Here is a 22,809-nt window from a genome sequence, read left to right on the forward strand (position 1 = left end):
ATGTCAGAGACGTGAGTTCAATCGAGTTCAATCCCTGGGTCAGAAAGATCCCCTGGAGGAGGGCCTGGCAACACACCCCAGGATTCTTACCTGGAGAACTCCATGGACAGAGGAACCTGGTGGGCTATAGTCCGTGGGGTCACAAAGGGTTGGACACGACTGAAGTGACTGAGCACACACAGGCTTCACCTCCAACCTCCTGAGAAAGACACCCAGATGCTTCCTGCATCGCAGGACCTTTTTCCTAAAGCTCCCAGTGCCATCTCTGGGCAGCTGACTGTGCTCATTGGCCCTGCCATCCTCCCAAGCACAATGCTCCTTAAGCTTCACGGAATTCCTCAGGGTACCCGCCACAGATCCCCATTTGGATCCCTCTGGAGTGCTTGTTAAAAAGGAAGGCTCCTGGGTCTCCTCTTAGACCCACCACATCAGATTTTGTGTGGATGGGACCCAGGAATCTGCCTTTCTAACACATGCCATGGGCGAGGCAGTGGTGTGTTGATTGAGAATCTCTGTGCAACTGATGTCTATCATTCTCTCCTTTCCTCACATCTATCCAGCTAGTGCCTAGTATAGCGCACTCTGCTTCCTGAATCATCTATTGCAACTGGTTCTTCCTTTCACACTTCACAACCCCCACCCTTGACTCTCAGTCTTTCATCATTGTTTATCTGGTGCCATGGCGCCAGCCCTCAAACATAAGGTTTCCACAAAGTACAGGACCCTCATCCCCTGGGATACAAGGATGAAGGTGGGGGGCACCGTGGAGACTTGGAGGGAGCACTCCTGGCCCAAGGGGACACCTACACGCCTGCCATGGCCCAGGCCCTCTGTCGCAGTAACTTCTCCCTCCTCTGGGAAGGTGGTGGGGGGAAGAGGCAGATCCTTGCAGGGAACCACAGCTTCACTCTGGTCTCCATCAATAGAAGAGAGTCTCCAGAGTGTCCTCCCTTAGCCTGGGGCACAGGTGCCCACTAGGGCCTCAGGATCGCCCTCCCCCTGCATTGATGTCAGTGTGCCAGCCTCACCCCGTTTCACGGAATTAGCTGATCAGCATCACAGGAGCAGAGAGGCATGGCTTTATTTCACTTTGGGGCTCTACCAGGCTGCCCCTTGGTGGGAGGTTCTGCAGGCTCTGTTTGTTCTGGGAACTCTTGAGGGGATGGGGAGATGAGCCACAAACACTGAGTACCAAGTGCTAAGTGAGAGGCCACATAGCGGCTTAGCAGGGAAGGGCTTCCTGGGGAGCAGGAGTGAGTGGGACCCAGTCCTTTTGTTCCGAAGCACAGCCTCTTTGTGCCTCTGGGGGGACAAAAGGCGACTTCTTTCATAAGAGCCCAGGAAATAGTTTTTAAATAGAGGAAACCCTAGAAAAGCAGAAGTTGGACTAGTGTTCTATTTGATCTAAAAAGATAAAATCGCACCGATTTCAAAATCTAACAGTCATGGCTGCTTGACACTGCTCTTCTGTAATCCTCCTTTAATTTGCTCAGGCCTCTCTTCTGGATAGGAGGTGTTACCTTCACTTGATAGCTAAGAGACAGGCTCAGAGAGATTAAACAGATTGCACAGGGGTGTGGTGGAGGCAGGATCTGAGCCCAGGTCCTTGGCACTCTTGGGCCCACATCGTCTTTGGTGTTCCGGAGCTTGCCAGGTCTACATGTGATGGGTGTGGAGGGCGTGGGTGGTGCCCAGAGAAGCATGTGCAGGTCCACATGGCTGGTAGCACCAGGACGCTGTTGGCCAGGTCACAAGGGGAGAGTTTTCTTACACAGACCTTGCTCAGCCCTGTCATGATCCCTGTGGTGGCAGAGAAAGGAGCTCTCCCTGCAAGGAGTCACACTACAAGGGCTTTTAGCTGGTATTTACAAGGGGCTGATTGGCAAGCACACTTCCTCTAGCTTCCTGCCTGCCAGAGGAGGCTGTTAACATGTGCGTGTGTATGTGCGTGTGTGCGCGCGCGTGTGTGTGTGTGTGTGTGTGTTAGCCGCTTGGTCGTGTTAGACTCTTTGCGACCCCATGGACTATGGCCTGCCAGGCTTCTCTATCCGTGGAATTCTCCAGGCAAGAATACTGGAGTGGGTTGTCATTCCTTCTCCAGAGGCTCTTTCCAACCCAGGGGTTGAACCTGGGTCTCCTGCATTGCAGGCGAATTCTTTACTGTCTGAGCCACCAGGGAAGCCCTGTTAACCCCTAAGACGTGTCAAAAAAGAGAGGGTCTGGGAAGACAATGTCAAATCCCTGACACTAGACTCCTGCACACAAATCCTCCTGCCCCTGGTTCTTGGGCTCTAAGCCTGTCTGAGGGGAAATTGAAAGAACCCTGGGCACTGGGTTTGAATTCCCCCCTCCCCTACCAGCCGAGCACACAACAGTCTGAGCCTTGCCCTACCCCTTCCACCAAGCACTGAGTGTTACAGTGCCCAGGAGAAGAGAATTCACCCTCCAAGGTGGCAGCTGTCTGTGTGGCACTGGACTCATGCCCTCTGCCCAGTATGCCCTTGTCCAGCACCAGCAGAGCACTGCCGCATACCCCATGAGCAGTGAGCAGTCAGCGCACGCATTGATCGTGAAGCCATCGTTAGACACAGCGTAGGAGTGCTTGCTGGCTGTGGAGCCTCTTGAGGGAGAAGCTGGGAGTAAACAAACAGTCTTCAACATCAATTAGACTTGGCCCCCAGACGTGGAGGGGAGCGAAGCTCTTGTTGCAGCTCCTGCCCACGTGTGTCTGCCTGGAGGGAACTAGCAAGCCAAGTCTCTGCCCAAATGGCATTCCCTGTGCCAACCAGTGAGTGGTAAAACCTTGATTACCCAGAACCTCCAATTACCCAGGATGCTCGTGATGCTCTGTTGGTAGCACACAAGAGAAGAGCAAGGAAAGTTCTCTGACATTTGCTTCAGTTCATTTCAGTTCAGTTGCTCAGTCGTGTCCGACTCTTTGCGACCCCGTGAATCGCAGCACGCCAGGACTCCCTGTCCATCACCAACTCCCAGAGTTCACTCAAACTCAAGTCCATCGAGTCGGTGATGCCATGCAGCCATCTCATCCTCTGTCTTCCCCTTCTCCTCCTGCCCCCAATCCCTCCCAGCATCAGAGTCTTTTCCAATGAGTCAACTCTTCGCATAAGGTGGCCAAAGTACTGGAGTTTCAGCTTTAGCATCAGTCCTTCCAATGAACACCCTGGGCTGATCTCCTTTAGAATGGACTGGTTGGATCTCCTTGCAGTCGAAGGGACTCTGAAGAGTCTTCTCCAACACCACAGTTCAAAAGCATCAATTCTTCGGCATTCAGCTTTCTTCACAGTCCAACTCTCGCATCCATACATGACCACTGGAAAAACCATAGCTTTGACTAGATGGACCTTTGTTGGCAAAGTAATGTCTCTGCTTTTGAATATGCTATCTAGGTTGGTCATAACTTTCCTTCCAAGGAGTAAGCATTTTTTAATTTCAGGGCTGCAATCACCATCTGCAGTGATTTTGGAGCCCCAAAAAATAAAGTCTGCCACTGTTTCCACTGTTTCCCCATCTATTTGCCATGAAGTGATGGGACTAGATGCCATGATCTTTGTTTTCTGAATGTTGAGCTTTAAGCCAACTTTTTCACTCTCCTCTTTCACTTTCATCAAGAGGTTTTTTAGTTCCTCTTCACTTTCTGCCATAAGGGTGGTGTCATCTGCTTAAAATAAAGCAATTCCATGCTGCCTTAGACAAGCCAGTCTAAGAGATGGGCTGTCCCTGTCTCTGTCCAGAGTGCTGGATAGCAGCCCAAATTCTCTGACTTTCAGAACTCAGCCTTGCAAGGGTCTTATTCAGGGAGTAAGAGGCTCCCAGGGGCACGGACACAGATTTAGGCATTGGAGAAATGTTCATTCACCAGTTGTTTTTTGATTGAGCAGCTTGCTCTGCGCTAGGCACTGTGCTGGAGATAGAGATGGACAAAGCACGCTCCCTGTTCTCGTGGGGCTCGTGGCATGTCAGTTACCCTGGCTGATACTTAGTAATTGTTTACTAAGTAAACATCTGGATCTTCTCTAAGCATTTTCAAGTGTGCTTTTGTTTAACGTGGGCGACAGCCTTATGTTGTTGTTGCTTAGTTGCTAGGTCATGTCTGACTCTTTGCGACCCCATGGACTGCAGCACGCCAGTCTCCTCTGTCCTTCACTATCTCCTGGAGTTTGCTCAAATTCATGTCCGTCGAATCAGCGATGTTATTTAACCATTTCAACCTCTTCTGCACCCTTCTCCTTTTGTCTTCAATTTTTCCCTGATGAGGCAGGTACTATTATTCTCCCCAGGTGAGGAAACCAAGGCTCAGGGAAGTTAAGTAACTTGGCCAAGGTCATGCTGCCTGGACAAAACCAGGATCACAGCCCAGACAGTCTCTGTCCAGAACCCCAGCTGTTGAGGACAGTGCTTTGCATAAGAAGAGGGACTATAGCTGGAGGGAGATTGAAAGCCACAGGAAGATTATGGCTGAAGCACATAACTTTGGTTGGAGGAAAATTCCCTTGCGGTGGAGAGACCGGGGGTAAGGTAATGAGGCAGGACTCCCTAAGCCGTGAGTTCAGGCAGTCAGCCTGGCCCTTGGCGGCTGCGCCCCACACAGTGCAGCAGATGGGCCGCGTCCTGGGATGGAAGTGCTAGATGGATGTTTTCACCAGATTCTCTCATTAAGCCTCACCGGGAAGACCAGTGGTACTCAAACTAGCTCTGCATTCAAATCACTGGGAGATTTCAGAATACCTGTGTCCCGGCCATACCCCATGCCAGTTAAGTCAGAATCTCTGATGGAGGGTTTGGGGCTTGATGATTTTTTTTTAAAGCTCCCCAATGATTCCAATGTGCAGGCAAGGTAGAATCACTGAGCTAAACCGGAACCTTCCAACAACAAACATTCCATCCCTCAAGAAACTATAACCTCCTTCCTTCTCCTCCCTATGTCAGCTGTGTGTGTGCGCACGTGTTGCTTAGCTACATCAGGATGAGAAGAGCAATCAGCCCAGCCATGAGAGCTGACAGTTGGCTGGGAGGGTGACAGGGTGAGCTCTGAGGACTTGCCTCTTGGCTTCTGTTCCCACTGACCCTACTGGGCCCTGGGCATGGTGCTGCTGTCCCACAAACCGCCCCTCCTGATTTCCTTGTCGCACACCTAGCGTTTTCATTTATAATTAAACCAAAGGCAACTGAGAGCATGTAGACAGCAAAACTGTGGGCCAGTTCCCAAAGTTCAGGTTTATTCAAAGAATCATAGTGTAAACAGACAGGATGGGCCTGAGCTCTGGCACCTTGTGCTCGGGAGCCTGTGGTCCTGCCTGGGTGGGCTATTTGACTTGGCTCCCCAGTACTGGACATGCTCACTCAAGTTCAATGACCTCACCGTGGTAGCTTGAAATTGACCATGGTGGGAATATTTATACCATGAAAAAATTGGCAAATTCTGGGAATTCCCTGGTGGTCCAGTGGTTAGGACTCAGGGCTTTCACTGCTGGGGGCCTGGGTTCAATCCCTAGTCAGGGAACTAAGATCCCACTGCATGTTAGTTTCTCAGTTGTGTCTGACTCTTTGAGACTCCATGGACTGTCTATAGCCTTCCAGACTCCTCTGTCCATGGAATTCGCCAGGCAAGAACACTGGAGTGGGTTGCCATCCCACTGTGTAGTACAACCAAAAAAAAAGAAAAAGAAAGAAAACCTTGGCAAATGCCACCAATCAGGGATGTTTCTGTCCAGTAAGTGGAGTGTTAAACCTTAGCCAGCACATCACTTCCTTGTTGATGCCCTACCACCCCTCCCACGTCCCCTCCACCACCACCTTTAACTCGTTTTGTTTTCTAAAAGCTGGTTTCCCTGATGAGGCCCTCCCTTACTCATTCCCACCTAGTGCTTATCTTAAGAGCGTTTCTTCTTATTTTTCCAATTTATAGAGGAGATCTTATTTCACTGACAATGATCTTAAGTCTGAGCAGAAAGAGTTGTAAAGTTGGTAGCAGTAGGCTTAGGTTCTGAGCATGGAGAGGATTTACAAAGGAACCACAAAGGAGCCATTCACACATCTGCCCCAACCCAGGAGAAGAGCTTTCAGGAGGCCATTCCTTTTCTACCCACATGTTACCCCTCACTTCTAGACTGTTGGTGTACGCACAGCAGATGAGGCGGCTCTTGTCCTCCATCCTCCAGCTGCAAGGAAGGGACCGGCAGACAATGGGAGGCCACAGCAAAACTGCCATTGTTTCCTGAGGCCCTCCCAGAGCTTCTCACTGAAACAGTTGGAGGAGCAGAGAGGTGGGGGTGGGCCGGTGCAGGGACTTCAGTGGGGGAGGGAGGGACACAGGAGAGCAAAAGGGGAAATCTGCCCTGGAAGACAAATTGCCAGGCTTGGGCCAGGCAATCTGAGTTCCTTACTTGGCTGTCTCCAGGGCAGCCAGAAATAGGACTATATTATTTCTTTATTTTTAATTTCTTGTTTATTTATTTTGGACACAGTCTCCGGCATGCGGCATCTTAGTTCCCTGACCAGGGATCGAACCCATGCCCCCTGCACTGGGAGCACAGAGTCTTGACCACCAGATCTCCAGGGAAGTCCCAACCGTGTTATTTCTGAAGAGAATCGTTATGACCTGGCTTTGACTGCATATCAGATCTGGGCTGGGGAGTGCCTCTGGCAGGCAGATGCACTAGAAGCCACGGGCCCACCTTGCTGACCAGCCTGCAATGAGGAGGAGGGAATCACAGTGGGGCTTTTCTCCTTCTGTTTTTCTTTCCCCGGAACCCTGCCCTTAGGGAAACATAGCGTCTCAAGGGTCATTGGTGGATTCCTTAAAACACTGTGCTCCCCATCCTCTTGATGGGGTGCCTAGCATGCTCTCTGCACCTTCTTGGGGAGCACTGTCTGGTCCCTTCTGGGGGCCTCTGTAGCCTCATGAGGCAGAGGACAGTTTAAAGATGAGAGGTTGGGGTTCAGAGAGGTTAGGGGCCCGCCTGAGGCTGCACAAATCCAAGTGGCACATCTGAGGTCAGGGCCCGAATCCCTGCCCCATCCTCTCCCCCAGTGGCCTCTCTTCACCAGAGGACTTAGAACTGCCGCACACAGCCTGCCCCGCGGGACTCGGCCTGCAGGACTGTCGGGTGCAGTGTCTCCCGTGCTGCCTGAGCGCAGGGGCAGCTTCAGCTTTCTCCCTGTGCCGCGCCCGCCCCACCACCCAGGGCTCAGCCCAGTGCTCTGTGGGGTGGAGGAGGCTCAGTCATGGCCCCCACCCGGTCTTCTGAAGGGACAGCCCTGGCTGTGAGTGTACCCCAGGAGCCTCCTTGTTACAGGCACGATTCTCCGTCCCACCAGTTTACCATAGTTTGCCTGCTCGTGTCCTGTGGCATTTCAGCTGGGGCCGGAAGCTCAGTATCCTTGATCGTAGCTGTTGCAGGCTCCAGGTACCAGGAGCTGTGCCAGGACGGCTCTGGCTGCCAGGCCAGCCTGGATTCTTGAGCATGAATGTGCCTGCAGCGCCCCCGCCCCACCCAGGGAGACTAAGATAGCCCCCGTGTGCTGCCCACCAGGACTGGGACACTGCCCCTGCATCTTTACCCAGCATCCCAGGTCCCACTGAAGGAGGCAGCAGGCTCCCTACTCACTGCTCGGGATTCCTTGGGGTTGAGGAAGAGATGCTGAAAAATCTTGAAAATTCAGGCATTCTGGCTGGAAGGGTTATCTTCTGAATCAGAAGTGAGACTACCAGCCGTGTGTAAGCGTTGCTTACAGTGTTGATCCAGCCTGGGCAGCCCACAGGCCCCATGATTTGTGTCTAAGCTGCCAAGAAAACTGGCAGACTGGGGCCCTAGGCCACCAGGCTGGGGAGCCTCTGATCCCAGTTCCGGAAGGGACCAGAGGGGCTCAGCTCCACCCAAAGTGGGAATCAGAAGTCCCACTGGCCTCTGCTGTGACTTCTGGAGCTCACTCAGTAACAATTGCCACTTTCCTGGGCCCAGACTCCTCCTGTCAGCATCCTTTTAGACCAGAGGTGCCACACATATGAAGAATCATGCTGTGGAGGGATCATTTTTATCATCTTGTGTCTAGCTTGTGCCCCTGGCATGAAACAAGTTTGCCAGTCAATAGTGCCAATGATTAGTGAAGAGAATTCAAGCTAACCTTGGAGGAGTAATTTTCTCTAAATACTGTCCATTCTGATGCTGCTATTATTATTTTAAGCTTCCACAGACATAAGCAGGAGTCTGGGAGGGCTGTCTGCAGTGGAAAGAGGGTTGGAGTCATCTCTCATTTTCTGGAATAATAAAAGTTGGAAACAACCTGAATGTCTTTAATGGTAGAAACGTGAGCCAAAGCATGATTGCTCCATTCTTTGGACCACCAAGTGGCCATGATACTGTCACTGACTTGTAACCTGAAAAGATGTTTACAATGTGTCATCAAGAAAAACTATGTTATGGCATAGAATCTAGGAGGCTATTTTTGAAACATAGTTGTGAACAAACATACGTACACACACACACACACGTGTAAAAAAGTTGGTAAGGCCATATATCTCACATTAAGTAATTGGTTCTACATGGTGAAACATGGATGATTTTATTTCTGCTCATCAATATTTTCTCATTTTCCAAATTGGATTATTGTGCTAAAGAACTAGTAACGTATCACAGCCTTGGCCCACAGAGGCCTGGCCCTGACTAGCAAAAGTGCCCAGAGTGGGTCAGGTAAGAGGAAGGGTCCCAACTCTTGAAAGTACTGAAGTTAGAGTTGTTTAATCATATGGTGTTGATGGTGGGTCCACTGTGTGCCCAGCCCAGGTTGGTTTTAACTAGGAACTTGTGATCTAGTTCAGGAGGTAAAATGTTCAGTCATTTATTCGTTCATTCACTCATCCAACAAATAGCTATTGAGCGCCTGTGGGCACTGTGCCAGCCAGGTACTGTACTTACAGCATGAGCATAGTCCCAGAGTGTGATGTAAGATATGTTCTCCTATAAAGTGGTTCAGGAGTTTGGATGGGGACCAGAGGGAATGACAGTGGAGGGGGCCTTTGAGCGGGAATGTGAGGATCCACAAGACTCAGTGAATGGGGATGAGGGCATGCCCCATGGGAGGGGTGAGCTGGGGCTCTTCTTCCTTTCCAGGTGTGCCAAAGTCCAAAGATCTGGCTTCTGTTAGCAGCATGATGCCAATGTACCATGTAGCCCTGGGGAGCTTATGTAACCTCTCTAAGCCTCAGTTTTACCACCCACAAAATGCAGATCATTTCATATCCTCCCCTCCACTCTCCAGCCACGTCCCTCTCTTCTTAGGATGCTTGAAGACTGAACGTTCTCCTTTGTGCTTTATCCAGAAACTCTCCATTTGCCTCTTGGGCTTATTGTTTGATAGCTTGGCTAGGCCAGTTGTTGATTCTGCCAGCTTTAATGCAGTCTGTTGGCTCCATTGCTTCTTCCTCTAAGCTGCTCAAATGACCTCCATGGTTAAATCAGGGGAAAGAAATACACTTAATCCCACGCCATCACTCTCCTCCAGCAGAGCCGTTTGGAGAACGCCGAAGACTCTGAAGAGGCCAACTCCGTGGGTGGTACTTGGAAATGACAGGCTGAGAACTCAGGGAGTGCTGCTCTCTCTAGGCCTGGAGTCACACAGATTTGCTCTAAGGCTGGGCTGCAGCAGGTCTTCATGCCATGCCCAGCAAACCTCGGCAGGGGCATCCCAGGGAGACCCTCCTCCCCATCTCAGGCGCACTGGCCACTTTGCAATCCTCAGGCCTCCCTAGCTGCAGGATGGAGGAGTCATATAGTTCAGAGAGAGAAAAGTCCTTAGCAACCCCTAGTTCTTGCTTGAAAGCAGGCCAGGGGGAACAGACATCACTTAGGGGATGGTAGACAATGGGGAACCTGATTAGGTATTGAGAGTGAAACTTTCTGGCTCAACCAACTTAGCAGAATTCTTGCTAACATTGAACATGAATGATGAACACTGAAATTCAAAAGTCAGGCCTACTTGAAAAATCCAAGGGAGCTAGAGTAGAGTCAGAGAATCATTGTCAGCATAGAGAATCTATGGTTCAGTTTCCTTATCTGCCAAATGGGTCAGTATGAAGGACCATCTGATGCAAGTCCTCAAAGATCAGTTCCCAGAATCAGCCTCTTTTCTGGGGCCCATTTTATTAATAACAATGTGTTAACCTCCCTGAGCCTTGATTATCTCCTGTGTCACCTGGGATTTAATGGTAACTACTCTGTGAAATGACCTGAGTTTTTAAAAAAATAATTAATTTTAATCAGAGGATAATTTCTTTACAGTATTGTGGTGATTATTGCTATACATCAACGTGAATCGTCCACGAGTGCACGTGTCTCCCCATCCTGAATGTCCCCCCCACCTCCCTCCCCACCCCATCCTTCTGTATTGTCCCAGAGCACCAGCTTTGAGGACCCTGCTTCATGCCTCGAACTTGCACTGATGACCTGACTTTTAAAAGAAAATTATTTGTTTATTTATTATTGACTGCTCCAGGTCTTTCGTTGCTGTGGCTTTCGCTAGTTGTGAGTGGGGGCTACTCGTCCTTGCGGTGTATGAGCTTCTCATTGCAACGGCTTCTCTTGTTGCAGAGCACAGGCTCTAGGGTCGGGGGCTCAGTAGTTGCAACTCGGGGGCTCTAGAGCATAAGCTCAGTAGTTTTGGCGCATGGGGCTTAGTTGCTCCAAGGCATATGAAATCTTCCTGGACCAGAGATGGAACCTGTGTCCCCTACCTTGGCAGGCAGATTCTTATCCGCTGTGCCACCAGGGCGGTCCATGAACTGACTTCTTAAGAGCCCAAGGCAAGAGGATTTTCTTATCTGGGCCATCAGGGGCAGAGGGGATGATGTCTGTCCTGCGTACCCAGCTGCCAGATGTGCTGCCGGCCATGGCTGTTACAAAGCTGGTGTGCTAACACAGAGAAGGGAAGCTTCCAAGTCATTAGTCCTTCTCTTCCCAGCCATTGTTGGTGGGGCACTTGGGAGCTCACTGTACATGAAGAGAGACAAGGAATTCCACAGGCAGCCCCTTCCTTTGGCTCCCACTCTGCAGCCCCCCACCCCCCCCAGTAAGGAGCATAGAGGAACAGGCTGCTAGCAGCTGGGTAACGTGATATGAGCGTGCGGATGTGCTCCAGAGAAAGCAGAAGCTGAGTAGGCATTGATAGCAGTTGATCTTGCTTTTCCTCCACTCCCAGGAACAGCATCTGCTCACAACCTAGTGATCTGGAAATGCCTTATCTCTGCGTCTTTCCCTACCTGAGCCCCCATGTTTGCCTTGGGCTCTGGGTCCCTCCCCATCACCTCCTTCATGGCTCCTGTCCTCTCATCTATCACGTAGGTTCCTGTCTGTCAAACGGAGCCCCCCTGGCAGCGCTCTAGCCAGTCTTGCTTGGGACCCAGCTCCCGGCCGTGACCCACCCTAGTAACTCCCTGCCAGCTGCCCAGAACATGTTTTTGCGCCCACCATGTCTACGTGCCACCTATGGTATTTGGCCCTGGGGATTCAAGGACAAAGGAAAGACTCTGCTCTTAGGAGGTTAAGAATTTCTCCTGCCTCCAGCATTAGACCCTTGGTCTAATTGATAGAGCCAGTCCCCAGGGAGCTCAGAGCCAGTCACCCCAGGGTACTAAAGGGAGAGCAAACTCCTGTGACCTGTGATCAGATGTTTGATGTTACCATCACAAAACGATTGTGACTTGCTGAAGGCTCAGATGATGGGGAACATTTTTTTTTTAGCAATAAAGTATTTTAAAATTAAGGTACGTGTATATATTTTTAGACATAATGCTATTGCATATTTAATAGACTACAGGGTAGGGTAACAACTTTTATATGCACTGGGAAACCAAAATATTCAGATGACTCCCTTTTTTGAGATATACACTTTGTTGCCGTGGGCTGGAACCAAACCCGTGGTGTCTCTGAGGAATGACTGCACAGATATTCTCTTTCATCCTTAAACAACTATGTCAGGTATATACTGTTATTATCCTGATATGAAGTTCATTTTATTATTTTTTAATTAAAGTATAGTTTTAGGTATATCGTGAAGTGATTCAGCTATACATATATTAATATATACTTTTTCAGGTTTCATACCCACATAGATTATTACAAGATAATGAAAATAGCTTCCTATGCTATACAGTAAATCCTTGTTATTTTTTTATATATAGTGGCGTGGATCTGTTAATCCCATACTCCTAATTTATTGCTTCTCTACTCTGCCTTGGGATTCCCAGGTGGCTTGGTGGTAAAGAATCCAGTGCCAGTGCAGGAGACACAGGAGACTAGGGTTCAATCCCTGGGTCAGGAAGATTCCCCTGGAGAAGGAAATGGCAACCCACTCTAGTATTCTTGACTGGAAAATCCCATGGGCAGAGGAGCCTGGCGGGCTACAGTTCACGGGGTCGCAGAGTCGAACACCACTGAGTGCACACACGTGCACCCCGCCTCTCCCCTTGGATAACCATGAATGCGCTTTATGTGTCTGTGAGCCTGCTTTTGTTTTGTAAATAACTTAATTTGTATTATATTTTAGATCCCACACAGAAATGATATATGGTATTTGTCTGTTTCTATCTGACTTACTTCACTCAGTATATTATTCTTTAGGTCCATCTGTGTTGCTACAAATAACATTATTTCATTGTTTTTTTCATGGCTGCATAGTATTCCGTCATGTCACACACGACATCTTCTTCATCCACTCTTCTGTTGATGGACACTTAGGTTGCGTCCATGTCCTGGCTATTGTAAACAGTGCTACTATGAACATTATGTGGTGTATATCTTTTCAAATTAGAGTTTCTGTCTTTTCCATAAATATATGACATGAAATTTAGTAATTTGCTTTAGGCACACAGCGGTTATGTGGCTGACCTGGGACTGGAACCAGAGACTGAGTGATTCTAAAGTTTAGGTGTGAGGAACTGTAAATGTTACCAAGTTTTAATATAGCTTTAAAGAAAATGTGATAAAATTAACCATTTTAAAATGTCCAGTTCAGTGGCATTTGATACATTGACACTGCTCTGCAACTGTCAACTCTGTCTAGTTCCAAAATACTTTATCACCCCAAAGGAGGCCCTGCACCCATTAAGTAGTCCCTCTCCAACCCTTCCTTCCCCAGTCCCTGGCAACCACTAATCTACTTTCTGTCCCTATGGTTTTGCTTATTCTGGACATTTCATAGGAAAAGAATCACGCACTCTGTGATCTCTGACGTCCGGCTTCTTTCACTCGGCATAACGTTTTTCAGGTTCATCTGTGTTGTAGCCTCTGTCAAGCTGATATTCCGTGGTTTGTCTGTACTGCTTTTTGTTCATCCATTCATCATTTGTGGACACCAGCTGTTGTGAATAGCGCTGCTGTGAACGCATGTACACAAGTATTTTGAGTACCTATTTGCAATTCGGTGAATTCCACTCAGGAGTGGCGTGGCTGGGATAAGTGGTAATCCTGCGTTTAATAGGATGCTTTCCTGCCTGTGGTTGTATCTCCCTGGTGGGTCCCAATGGCCTCTCGCACAGGGCTGGGTACCTAGTGCTGAGCCCACATCCAGTGAGTGAATCCGTCATCCTTCTTCTCTGCCCACGTGTCCCCAACCCCCTAACCTGTCCCTTTCTCCCTGACAGACGTGCCCGTGGAGAAGCTGGCTGCCATGCCTGCCTTGCACCTCATCAACCTGCGCTTCAACCCGCTGAACGCCGAGGTGCGCGTCATCGCCCCACCACTCATCAAGTTCGACATGCTCATGTCTCCAGAGGGCGCCCGGGCCCCCCCACCCTAGGCCTGCCTCCTCATGCCCACCCAGCAAGGGACAGAGGCCACCTGGCCTGGCGCCCTAGGGGAGGGAGTCCCATGGGCCTGTGTGAGGCCAAGCTTGGGGGGCTGGGGGCGGGCGGGCTGAGTAGCGCGTGGTGGGAGGGTGCGGCGGTCCGGATAGATAGCGTAGAGCAGTAGTGGGCCCTGGAGTACCTGGATGGAGGAGGCAAGGAGGGGCTTGGAGCCCAGACTCCCCACACTCACAGCTTCTGTGCAAACCTGAGCAGGTCCTCTGAGCCTTACAATTCGAGAAAGGGGGCAATGGCAGGGGCTTTTGCCTCCTTTTGGCTCCTAGAAGGCTTTTGGCAGAACACATACCTCCAAGTTACCTTCAAGTCATCAGTACCTTCTGGGCCCATGGATGAGCATTGCTGCGCACTTTCCGGGCCCTTTTGGGTTTGAGGCCTTGCTTCTAGTGCTGAGAGCCAGCAGCTGCCCTGAGAGTGACAGAAGACAACCTCCATCTATTTATTGTTTCCTGAGGACCGACCTGGATGAGGCCCTCCACTGTGCCCCGTCCTCAGCCCTCTGGGCCCCTGGATTGGCGCGAACCGGAACGAGGAGTCACGGGAAAGCTGCAGAGAGAGTGTGGCCCAGCGCTGCGGCACGGCTGAGAATGTTTGTGTAGGGGCCCAAGGACCGGCGGGAGCATATCAAGTAGGCTCTGTGCTTCCCCATGACTAAGAAATCAGTGGCGTTGGAAGTCCAGACTGCTCCCTCCCTCCCCCGTGGTGACCAGGTTTGCCTGGCATCAGTCCTGCTGCAGGAACGGCGACCCAGAGAGAAACATGGCCATTTGCACCTGTGCCACCCTCAGCACAGTCACCCTCAGACAGTTGGCTGACTGCCTTGTCACTGGTCCATGTGGGGGCAGAAGGCACCATGGACCACTGGATTTGTGACCAGCCAGTTCCCAGGCTGCCACCACCCAGAGCCCTGATGACCTAGTCATCTCTAGACCCTCGATCTGGAGTCTAGGGTGTGGCCAGGTAATTGTGTGACCAGCCATCTCTGTTCGCCCGGGACTGAGGGGTTTCCTGGGACGTGGGACTTTCAGTGCTAACACTGGGACAGCATCTGGCAAATGGGCAACTGGTCCCTCCATGGGGCCTGGGGCTCTGGCTTCCTGACCACACCTGTGGTTTGGACAACTACTGACCCCATGATCCCTAGATATATCTACCTCCCACCTTCTCATCTGTGGAGCTAGCAGACTCAGAGACCAGAGCCCACCTAGCCTGATCTACAGGAGACAGTGGAGGCCTCAGGACTTGCAGCAAGCTAGACTACCCGGATCCTACATCTGTGGACTAGTGGCCCTCTTCCCATCCTGAGGTTAGGCTGTTCAGAGCTCAGACCGCTGCTCAGAGCACTAACCGTTTCTCAGAATGCTCCCAGGCTCACTCCCCGTCCCCGGCTCCACGTCCTGCCCCTGCCCGGGCCTTCGGTCTCAGCAGGAGGCTGACTGGTTGGCCCACTGTTGGCCCATTGCTGAGTGATCAGTGTTCGCTCTGCTCATCTTCCAAGGCCTGGTTGGTGAAGCTCTGGGGGAAAGTGTTTTCAGGTTGAGGAGGCTGAAATGGGATCTCCTAGGGCTTCGGAGTTCAGCCCTGGACGGTGGGGACAAGTGAGCAAGCCTGTGGTCCAGCCCAGGCTGGTTGGGATACCCTAGACTGTGTCCTGGAGTAGGGTTTTCCTTGTCAAAGAAGGGGTGCACTTTTCTGATATGCAGGAAGATACTGTATGGCCAGAGCCTTGCAGCTCTAGTGTGGTCTGTGGGGATGCCTGCAGAGTTGGCATCCATGGGAGCGCGATAGAAATGCAGAATCCCAGGCCCCATTCTAGACTTCTGGAACCAGAAACTGCATTTCAGAAGATCGCCAGCTGATTCCCACAAACAGGGGCCTGGGGTGATCCTGGGGACATTCTCAGAGTCGAGGGTGAAGGTTCTCGGCTCTCCCTCTGCACCATCGGTGGAGTCTGAGTCTGCTTATGTCCCCCTAAACCAGCCCTCAGAGCCCCTGGGCCCCTTTGATCTTTCCAGAGGCTGCGTGGTGCTCCCAGTGAAGGGACTGATCCAAAGCCGCCAGGAGAGGAGAGCCGGCTTTGCTTGGCCTTCCTGGCTAACCTCTGCTGCTTCCCCAGGTCATCGCCTAAGGCCCTTAGACAGGGTGGCTTCTGGAAGCTGTTTTCTACTCTGCTTGGAGAGTTTGCCCATGCCTGCTGGGAAAGCTTGGGCAGTCAGAGAAGGCCCCACATCAAAGCCCACTGTGTGAGTGAGCCCTTCGCTTCAGGCTGCAATAAAGAATGCGTTGGTTTCATCTGCCTGTTGGTGTTTGATTCATTCTCATGCACAGATCTCACGTGGCCCGAGTGGTGACCCCATTCACCGGCAAAGAGGAGGGGCTGCCCCTCTGATTGAAATTATGGGGTAAAGCAGCTTGCGGCTTGGAATATTCACAGTGGGCAGAGGCACAGACAGGCAGAGTTGATGCCTGCCCTGACACTGTGCGGCTGCAGAGGTCTAAACATCAGTCTGGGGGGACCTGGTACCTGCAGAAGGATGAAGGGGCCCACTGTCCCCGCCTTGCCATTTCTCCCTGACTGATGCCAGAAATTATACCCTTAGTGGGTCATTTCTCAGGGTCTAAAGTTCTCAAGGAGGGGTCTCAGGACCAGCCAGGGAGCTGGTTAGAGATCTCACCCCAACTCCACAGCTACAGAATCAGATCCTCCGGAGGTGGAGCCCAGCACTCCACTTTAATGATCTTTAACTCCAGGTGTTCTGATGCAGGTGAGAAACTGCTCCTGGGTTCAAGGTTTAAGTCAGTTTTTGTTTTCTGAATCTGGGAGATCAACCTGAGTTTGCCTTGAGTTTTAGGCCAGCCCTGCCATCACTTTTGTTTAACAAACACATGTAGAGCTTAATGCACACCAGGCAGTGTCTAAGCATGTTATGGATATTAACTCATTTAATCTACCTAACAACCGCAGTGAGTTCTGTGCATTGGACAAATTCCTTTCCTCTCTCTGGACCCTGTTTGCTGTCTGTAAAGGGAAGGGGCTGTAAGGAGATCCCCAAGGGGCTTTCTAGAACTCACTCTGTCTGTGGTTCTGGGGGCTTCACTATGGCTGTGTCTTTGGACCAGCCTGGACTCAGGCTGCCACTCACCCCACCCCAAAGGTCGAACAGAAGACTCCCCCGACTCTGTTTTTTCTTGCTGAATGCTGGCTCACCAAAAGTATCATAGGCTGAGAGCTGTTGGTCAGACAGAGCCGAGACAACTTTTCTCCAGGTCGGGGAGATCTTTACCACACCTTCCCAGCGTGCCAGCATAGGGAGGGCACAGTCACAGGAAGGAGATTTCCGAGTCTGGTTTCAGGTGGGGCTTTCTGTGCAGGGAAGGATGCCTTGACTAGGATAGCATAAAGATCGTGATAGAGTTTAGGATAGGTGGACACAAGGAGACGTTTTGAGGCGAGGGGTTCAAAGAGTCTTAAGATGTAAGCTCTTAAGTAAGAGCTTAAATGTAAGATCAGAAACTATAAAACTCTTAGAGGAAAACATAGGCAGAACACTCGATGACAAAGCAGTATCTTCTATGACCCACCTCCTAGAGTAATGGAAATAAAAACAAAAATAAACAAGTGGGACCTAATTAAACTTAAAAGCTTTTTGCACAGTAAAGGAAACTACAAACAAGTTGAAAAGACAACCCTCAGAATGGGAGACTGACAAAGACTTAATTTCCAAAATATACAAGCAGCTCATACAACTCAATATCAGAAAAACAACCCAATCAAAAAGTGGGAAAGAGACCTAAACACATTTCTCCAAAGAAGACATACAGATGGCTAACAAACACATGAAAAGATGCTCAACGTCCCTCATTAGAGAAATGCAAATCAAAACTACAATGAGATGTCACCCTGCACCAGTCAGAATGGCCATCATCAAAAAGTCTACAAACAATAAATGCTGGAGAGTGTGTGGAGAAAAGGAAACGCTCTTGCATTGCTGGTGGGAATGTAAATTGCTGCAAATCAATGTAAATTGATACAGCCACTATGGAAGACAGTATGGAGATTCCTTTGAAAACTAGGAATAAAATCACCATATGACCCAGCAATCCCACTCCTAGACATATACTCTTGAGAAAACCATAATTGAAAAAGACACATGTACCCCAATGTTCATTGCAGTGCTATTTGTAATAGCTAGGACAAGAAAGCAACCTAGATGTCCATCAACAGATGAATGGATAAAGAAGCTGTGGTACATATACACAATGGAATATTACTCAGCCATAAAAGGGAGCACATTTGAGTCAGTTCTGATGAGGCGGACAAACCTAGAGCCTATTAGAGTAAAGTAAGTCAGAAATGTAACTATCATATGTTCTCGCATATGTATGGAATCTAGAAAGTTGGTACTGGTGAATTAATTTTCAGGGCAGCAATGGAGAAACAGAAAACAGACCTAAGGACACGGGGAAGGGAGGAGGAAGAGGGTGAGATGTATGGAGAGAGAAACATGGAAATTTACAATACCATATGCAAAATAGATAGCCAGCAGGAATTTTCTGTATGACTCAGGGAATTCAAACAGGGGCTCTGTGATAATCTAGAAGGGTGGGGTGGGGAGGGAGATGGGAGGTTTGGGAAGGAGAGGAAATGGGTGTACCTATGGCTGATTCTTGTTGATGTATGACAGAAAATCACAAATTCTGTAAAGCAATTATCCTCCAATTAAAAAAAAGTGAAAAAGAAATATTAAAAGGAAAAAAAGATGTAAATTTTTTTTTCTTTCTTTTTTTTTTTTTTGGCTGTGCTGAGTGATATGTGGGATCTTAGTTCTCTGACCAAGGATTGAACCTGTGCCCCCTGCATTGGGAATACAGTTTCTTAACACTGGATGGCCAGTGAAGTCCCTGTAAGCTCTCTTTTGATGCTGTTTACTAAAGAGTTCGGAGAAGGCAATGGCACCCCACTCCAGTACTCTTGCCTGCAGAATCCCAGGGACGGGGGAGCCTGGTGGGATGCCATCTGTGGGGTCGCACAGAGTCGGACACGACTGAAGCGACTTAGCAGCAGCAGCAGCAACTAAAGAGTTAAGCAGTTTGATGTTCCTTTAAATGATAGTTTCAGGAATTTCCTAGAATGAACAATACAATGATTTACAACTTTTACTTTCTGGGCAAGAATTTCCTGGATTAGTACAGTTGTGTTGAATATGATAAGATAAAAGGACTTATTAATGTTGACAGGAAGATGTGTGGGGCTAGAGGGCTGCTTTGCCTGAGAATACAGCTGACATATAACATTATGTTAGTTTCAGGTGTATAACAGTGATTCCCTGTGTGCATAAACTGTGAAATGACCATCACAGTAAGTCTAGTTAACGTCCATCAGCACACGTAGGGGGTTTTGGTTTTCAGTCTCCCCCAGGTTCAGTGTTGGATCCTAGGCCTGACTTTGGAGCTACACTTTACTGACTGTAAAGGATACCCTTTACTTTACTGAAACGTGCCTGTCCCTTCTCAGAAAGCTGGCCCTGGGACGGGGAGCAGTTCCTGGAAAGGTGAGCATTGGCAGGGGCCCAGAAGTTCTGGCCAGAGTGCTGGGAGAGATGCCAAGGCCAAGAAGGGCAGGCCTGGGAGTCTGCATCACTGGGCCACTGGGCAGGACATGAGCTGGGCTGGGTCCAAGAGCAGTCAGATCACTCTGTGGACATGAGCCTCAGGGATGGGTGGGCTGAACCTGTCCCTCAGAAAAGGGGCACCAGTCCAGCTGCTCTAGGTCTGAGCGGGAGCACTCATTGGGCCCCTACTGTTTATCAGCTCTGGGCAGTGCTTCTATGTCTTCTTGCTTACTATCAGCAACACGTCCTTGGTCCTCACTCTGCAGACGAGGACAGCCTTAGGCCCTAGGGGTTAATGTGTGCCTTGGAAGAAGTGGAGCTGGGGTTTGAGCTGGGAGGCTGGCTGGGATGGGAGATGCCATTGGTTTTTCCAACTCACATGTTCTTTCTCCCATCACATTCCTATGAAGACCCCCTGAGCCTTGCTTTTCTCATCCATAAAATGGGTGCTAAGACTGCCTCCCGTCATGCCTCAGGTAGTAGAGGTAAGTATCCCTTGGCGGTCAGCAGTATGCCCACTTCATACACCTAAGAGCTTCCTCATCCTGAGTGCCCTGACAAGAACATGTCTCTCAGGGAAGCACAGAGCTGTTTGTCATGCACCCCTGGAGGACATCTGGATGCTGATGGGAGATTTCATCCCACAGGAAATGAGAAGACTGACAGCTCACTGCCAGCTCCACAGCTCAGGAATCTAGGAGGTTCTGCATTGGGCCGCCAAGGACAACTAATAACTCGTGTAACTCAGAGCCTTGGCCAGGAGTCAGCTGAGGCTCATGCTCCTCTGTGTACACCCTCTCTCCTCTAGATGGAAAACACTTACATTAGGGTGTCTTCAGGGGTGGGCCCTGCAGAACTGCCACAGGACGCAACTCCGATGGGTGCCAGTCATGATGCATTCTAGCTCACTGGCACCAGTTACCTAGAAAATGGGTTCCCAGGTGGTTCGGTGGTAAAGAATCCACCTACCAAAGCAGGATATGCAGGTGCGATCCCTGGGTCGGGAAGATCCCCTGGACTAGGAAATGGCAGTATTCTTGCCTGGGAAATCCAACGGACAGAGGAGCTTGGTGGGCTAGTCTATGGGGGTCGCAAAACCGTCAGACACGACAGAGCATGCAGGCCACGCCTGGGAATGAACCCTTCAATGAACCTAGAAAATAACATGCATGGGCCCTGGGGGTTGGACAAGGGTGGTCCTGGATCTCCTGGCTGTATAAGAGACTAAGTCACCGGGATGTTTTAAGATGCAGATTCCAAACCCACCTGAGCCTCAGTAAACCAGACTCAAAGCAGGGCCTCCACCTCTGCACCTTAAAGAGTCTCTGTTTCTCCCCCACGCAGCACCCAGAGGATCATTTTATTATTAAAAAAAAAAAATGTTTTTAGCTGTGCTGTGTGACTTGTAAACAGGGATTGATTAGTTCCCTGACCAGGAATTGAACCTGGGCCCTGGTGGGTTAAGTGTGGAATCCTAACCACTGGACCTCCAGGGAATTCCCCAGAGGATCCCTTTAAATCCTAAGTCCCTATCTCCCCACATCCTCCAGGGTCTCCATGGCACTCCAGTGTAAAAGCCAAGTCCTTACAGTGGTCTCTAGGACCAGGTGTGAGCTTCCCTTCATTACTTCTCTGGTCCTTTTTTCCCCCTTCTTCACTGCACTTCGAGGCACACTGGCCTCCCACTGTTCCTCCAGCACCCCAGGTGTGCACATGCCTCAGGGCCTTTGTCATCCCAAGGACTGACAAGAGTAGGAAGTCTTTGCTTTGGTCTTTCATCCCTCACAAGTGGGGCTTCCCTGGTGGCTTAGCAGTAAAGAATCCACCTGCCAATGCAGGAGACATGAGCTCGATCCCTGGGTTGGGAAGATCACTTGGAGAAGGGCAACCCACTCCAGTGTTCTTGCTAGGAAAATCCCTGGACAGAGAAGCCTGGTGGGCTACCGTCCATAGGGTTGCAAAGAGTCGGACACAACTGAAGTGATTGAGCGCACACACACATGCCCTCACAAGCCATGGGTCGTGGCTGGGCTTTTCCTAATAGAGTGCCGGTGGCCAGTGTGCACTAGCCTACCACTGTGACCGTTGCTTTCGGCTTAGCATCACCCTCTCCCTGTGATCCTATTCCAACCCTTGATAGGATTTCCAGAAGGATTCCTATACCCAAAGTTGAGAGGTTGGAGGGGGCTCTTGCTCTTGGTGTGGTCTTCAGATGAGCTGCATCAACAGCACCTGGGGGATGTTAGACCCAGAGGATGGGTCCCTCCCCAGACCTTCTGAATCAGAATCTGCGTGTTTTCTTTTTCAAGAAAATTCTGAAGTTTTAATTAGCATTTAATCAGCATTCATTAGTCCTTCTATTCACTGATATTGAAACTTGCAAGTAAAAATGACAAGATTCATTTCATTATCTTATCTGATGGCCACTTTAAAGGATAATGATACATTTCTCATGTGATAAATTTCATACTGCTCAAGCTGCTAAAAATGACTAAAAAATTAAGTATCTGGAAAATGGAAACAGGATTATCAAGAATAGTTTAAGCCAATCGTCTTTCATCTCCTGGATTGGAAACTACTTTGACCCTTAACAAAATCAGCATTTTTCTGGCATCATAACCTTGAACAGACAACAGGGCTGTCTGTGCACAAATAGGGTAGATACACGTTAGTGAATAAGGGGAGGGAGAAAAAGTGTAATTTACAAAGTATTGTCTAGTGTAAATTTTTGAGTGAATTCTCTGAGAAAAACTGGGCACACAGAGATAAGTAAGAAAGCCCTAGGTCCTGGGAGAAATGGAAGAGGAAACAGTTTGAGAAAACTGAGAAAGGGAAGTTCAAGGACTAGCTAGGCGAGCTTGTTGAGTAGTTGGGTGTTTACCCAACAGTAACTGGAACACCTCCTACCTCAAGCGCTCAGGCTCTTTTTGAGGAGGCAACACTCTCGACAGTTTCCTATTCACACCCCTAGACTCATTGATACATATTCACATTATATATCACTTGTTAATGGTTTTACCCAAACGGCAGTATATTATACACACTGACTGCTCTGCACTTCACTTTTTTCATTTGACAAGATAAATTGAAGACTTGTTCCATTTTGATACGTAATAAAGTCACTTGCTTCTTTTTAATGGGTGAAATATATTCCATTGTATCAATGTGCTGTCATTTATCCAGTCCTCAGCCAACCCTGACAGAGATACGGAGTTTAGTCTAAAAAGCCAAATATAAGTGAGAAAACGTATTCATATATATTCCCTTTTACATACAAAATAAGGATCATTTTGGATCTTATATCTGCTAAATCAAACTGGA

At 49.4% G+C, this 22,809-nt stretch overlaps 1 protein-coding gene and 1 non-coding gene across 4 annotated transcripts in view; both read left to right on the plus strand.

The window, feature by feature from the left end:
- LRRC20 (leucine rich repeat containing 20) overlaps window positions 1-16,166 on the plus strand; it is a 71,453-nt gene extending 55,287 nt beyond the window's left edge. For all 3 annotated transcript variants that reach the window (XM_005904232.2, XM_070364495.1, XM_070364496.1), the window contains one exon: window positions 13,658-16,166. In XM_005904232.2, coding sequence (XP_005904294.1) covers window positions 13,658-13,812 — 155 coding nt within the window. In that variant the 3' untranslated portion in view covers window positions 13,813-16,166. The remainder of the gene's footprint in view (window positions 1-13,657) is intronic.
- TRNAE-UUC (transfer RNA glutamic acid (anticodon UUC)) lies at window positions 5,449-5,521 on the plus strand. The gene has a single exon. It is a non-coding gene; the product is annotated as a tRNA-Glu (tRNA).
- Window positions 16,167-22,809: the final 6,643 nt, after the last annotated feature.

The sequence above is a fragment of the Bos mutus genome, chromosome 28, assembly GCF_027580195.1.
Source record: "Bos mutus isolate GX-2022 chromosome 28, NWIPB_WYAK_1.1, whole genome shotgun sequence".
NCBI classification, from domain to species: Eukaryota; Metazoa; Chordata; class Mammalia; order Artiodactyla; family Bovidae; genus Bos; species Bos mutus.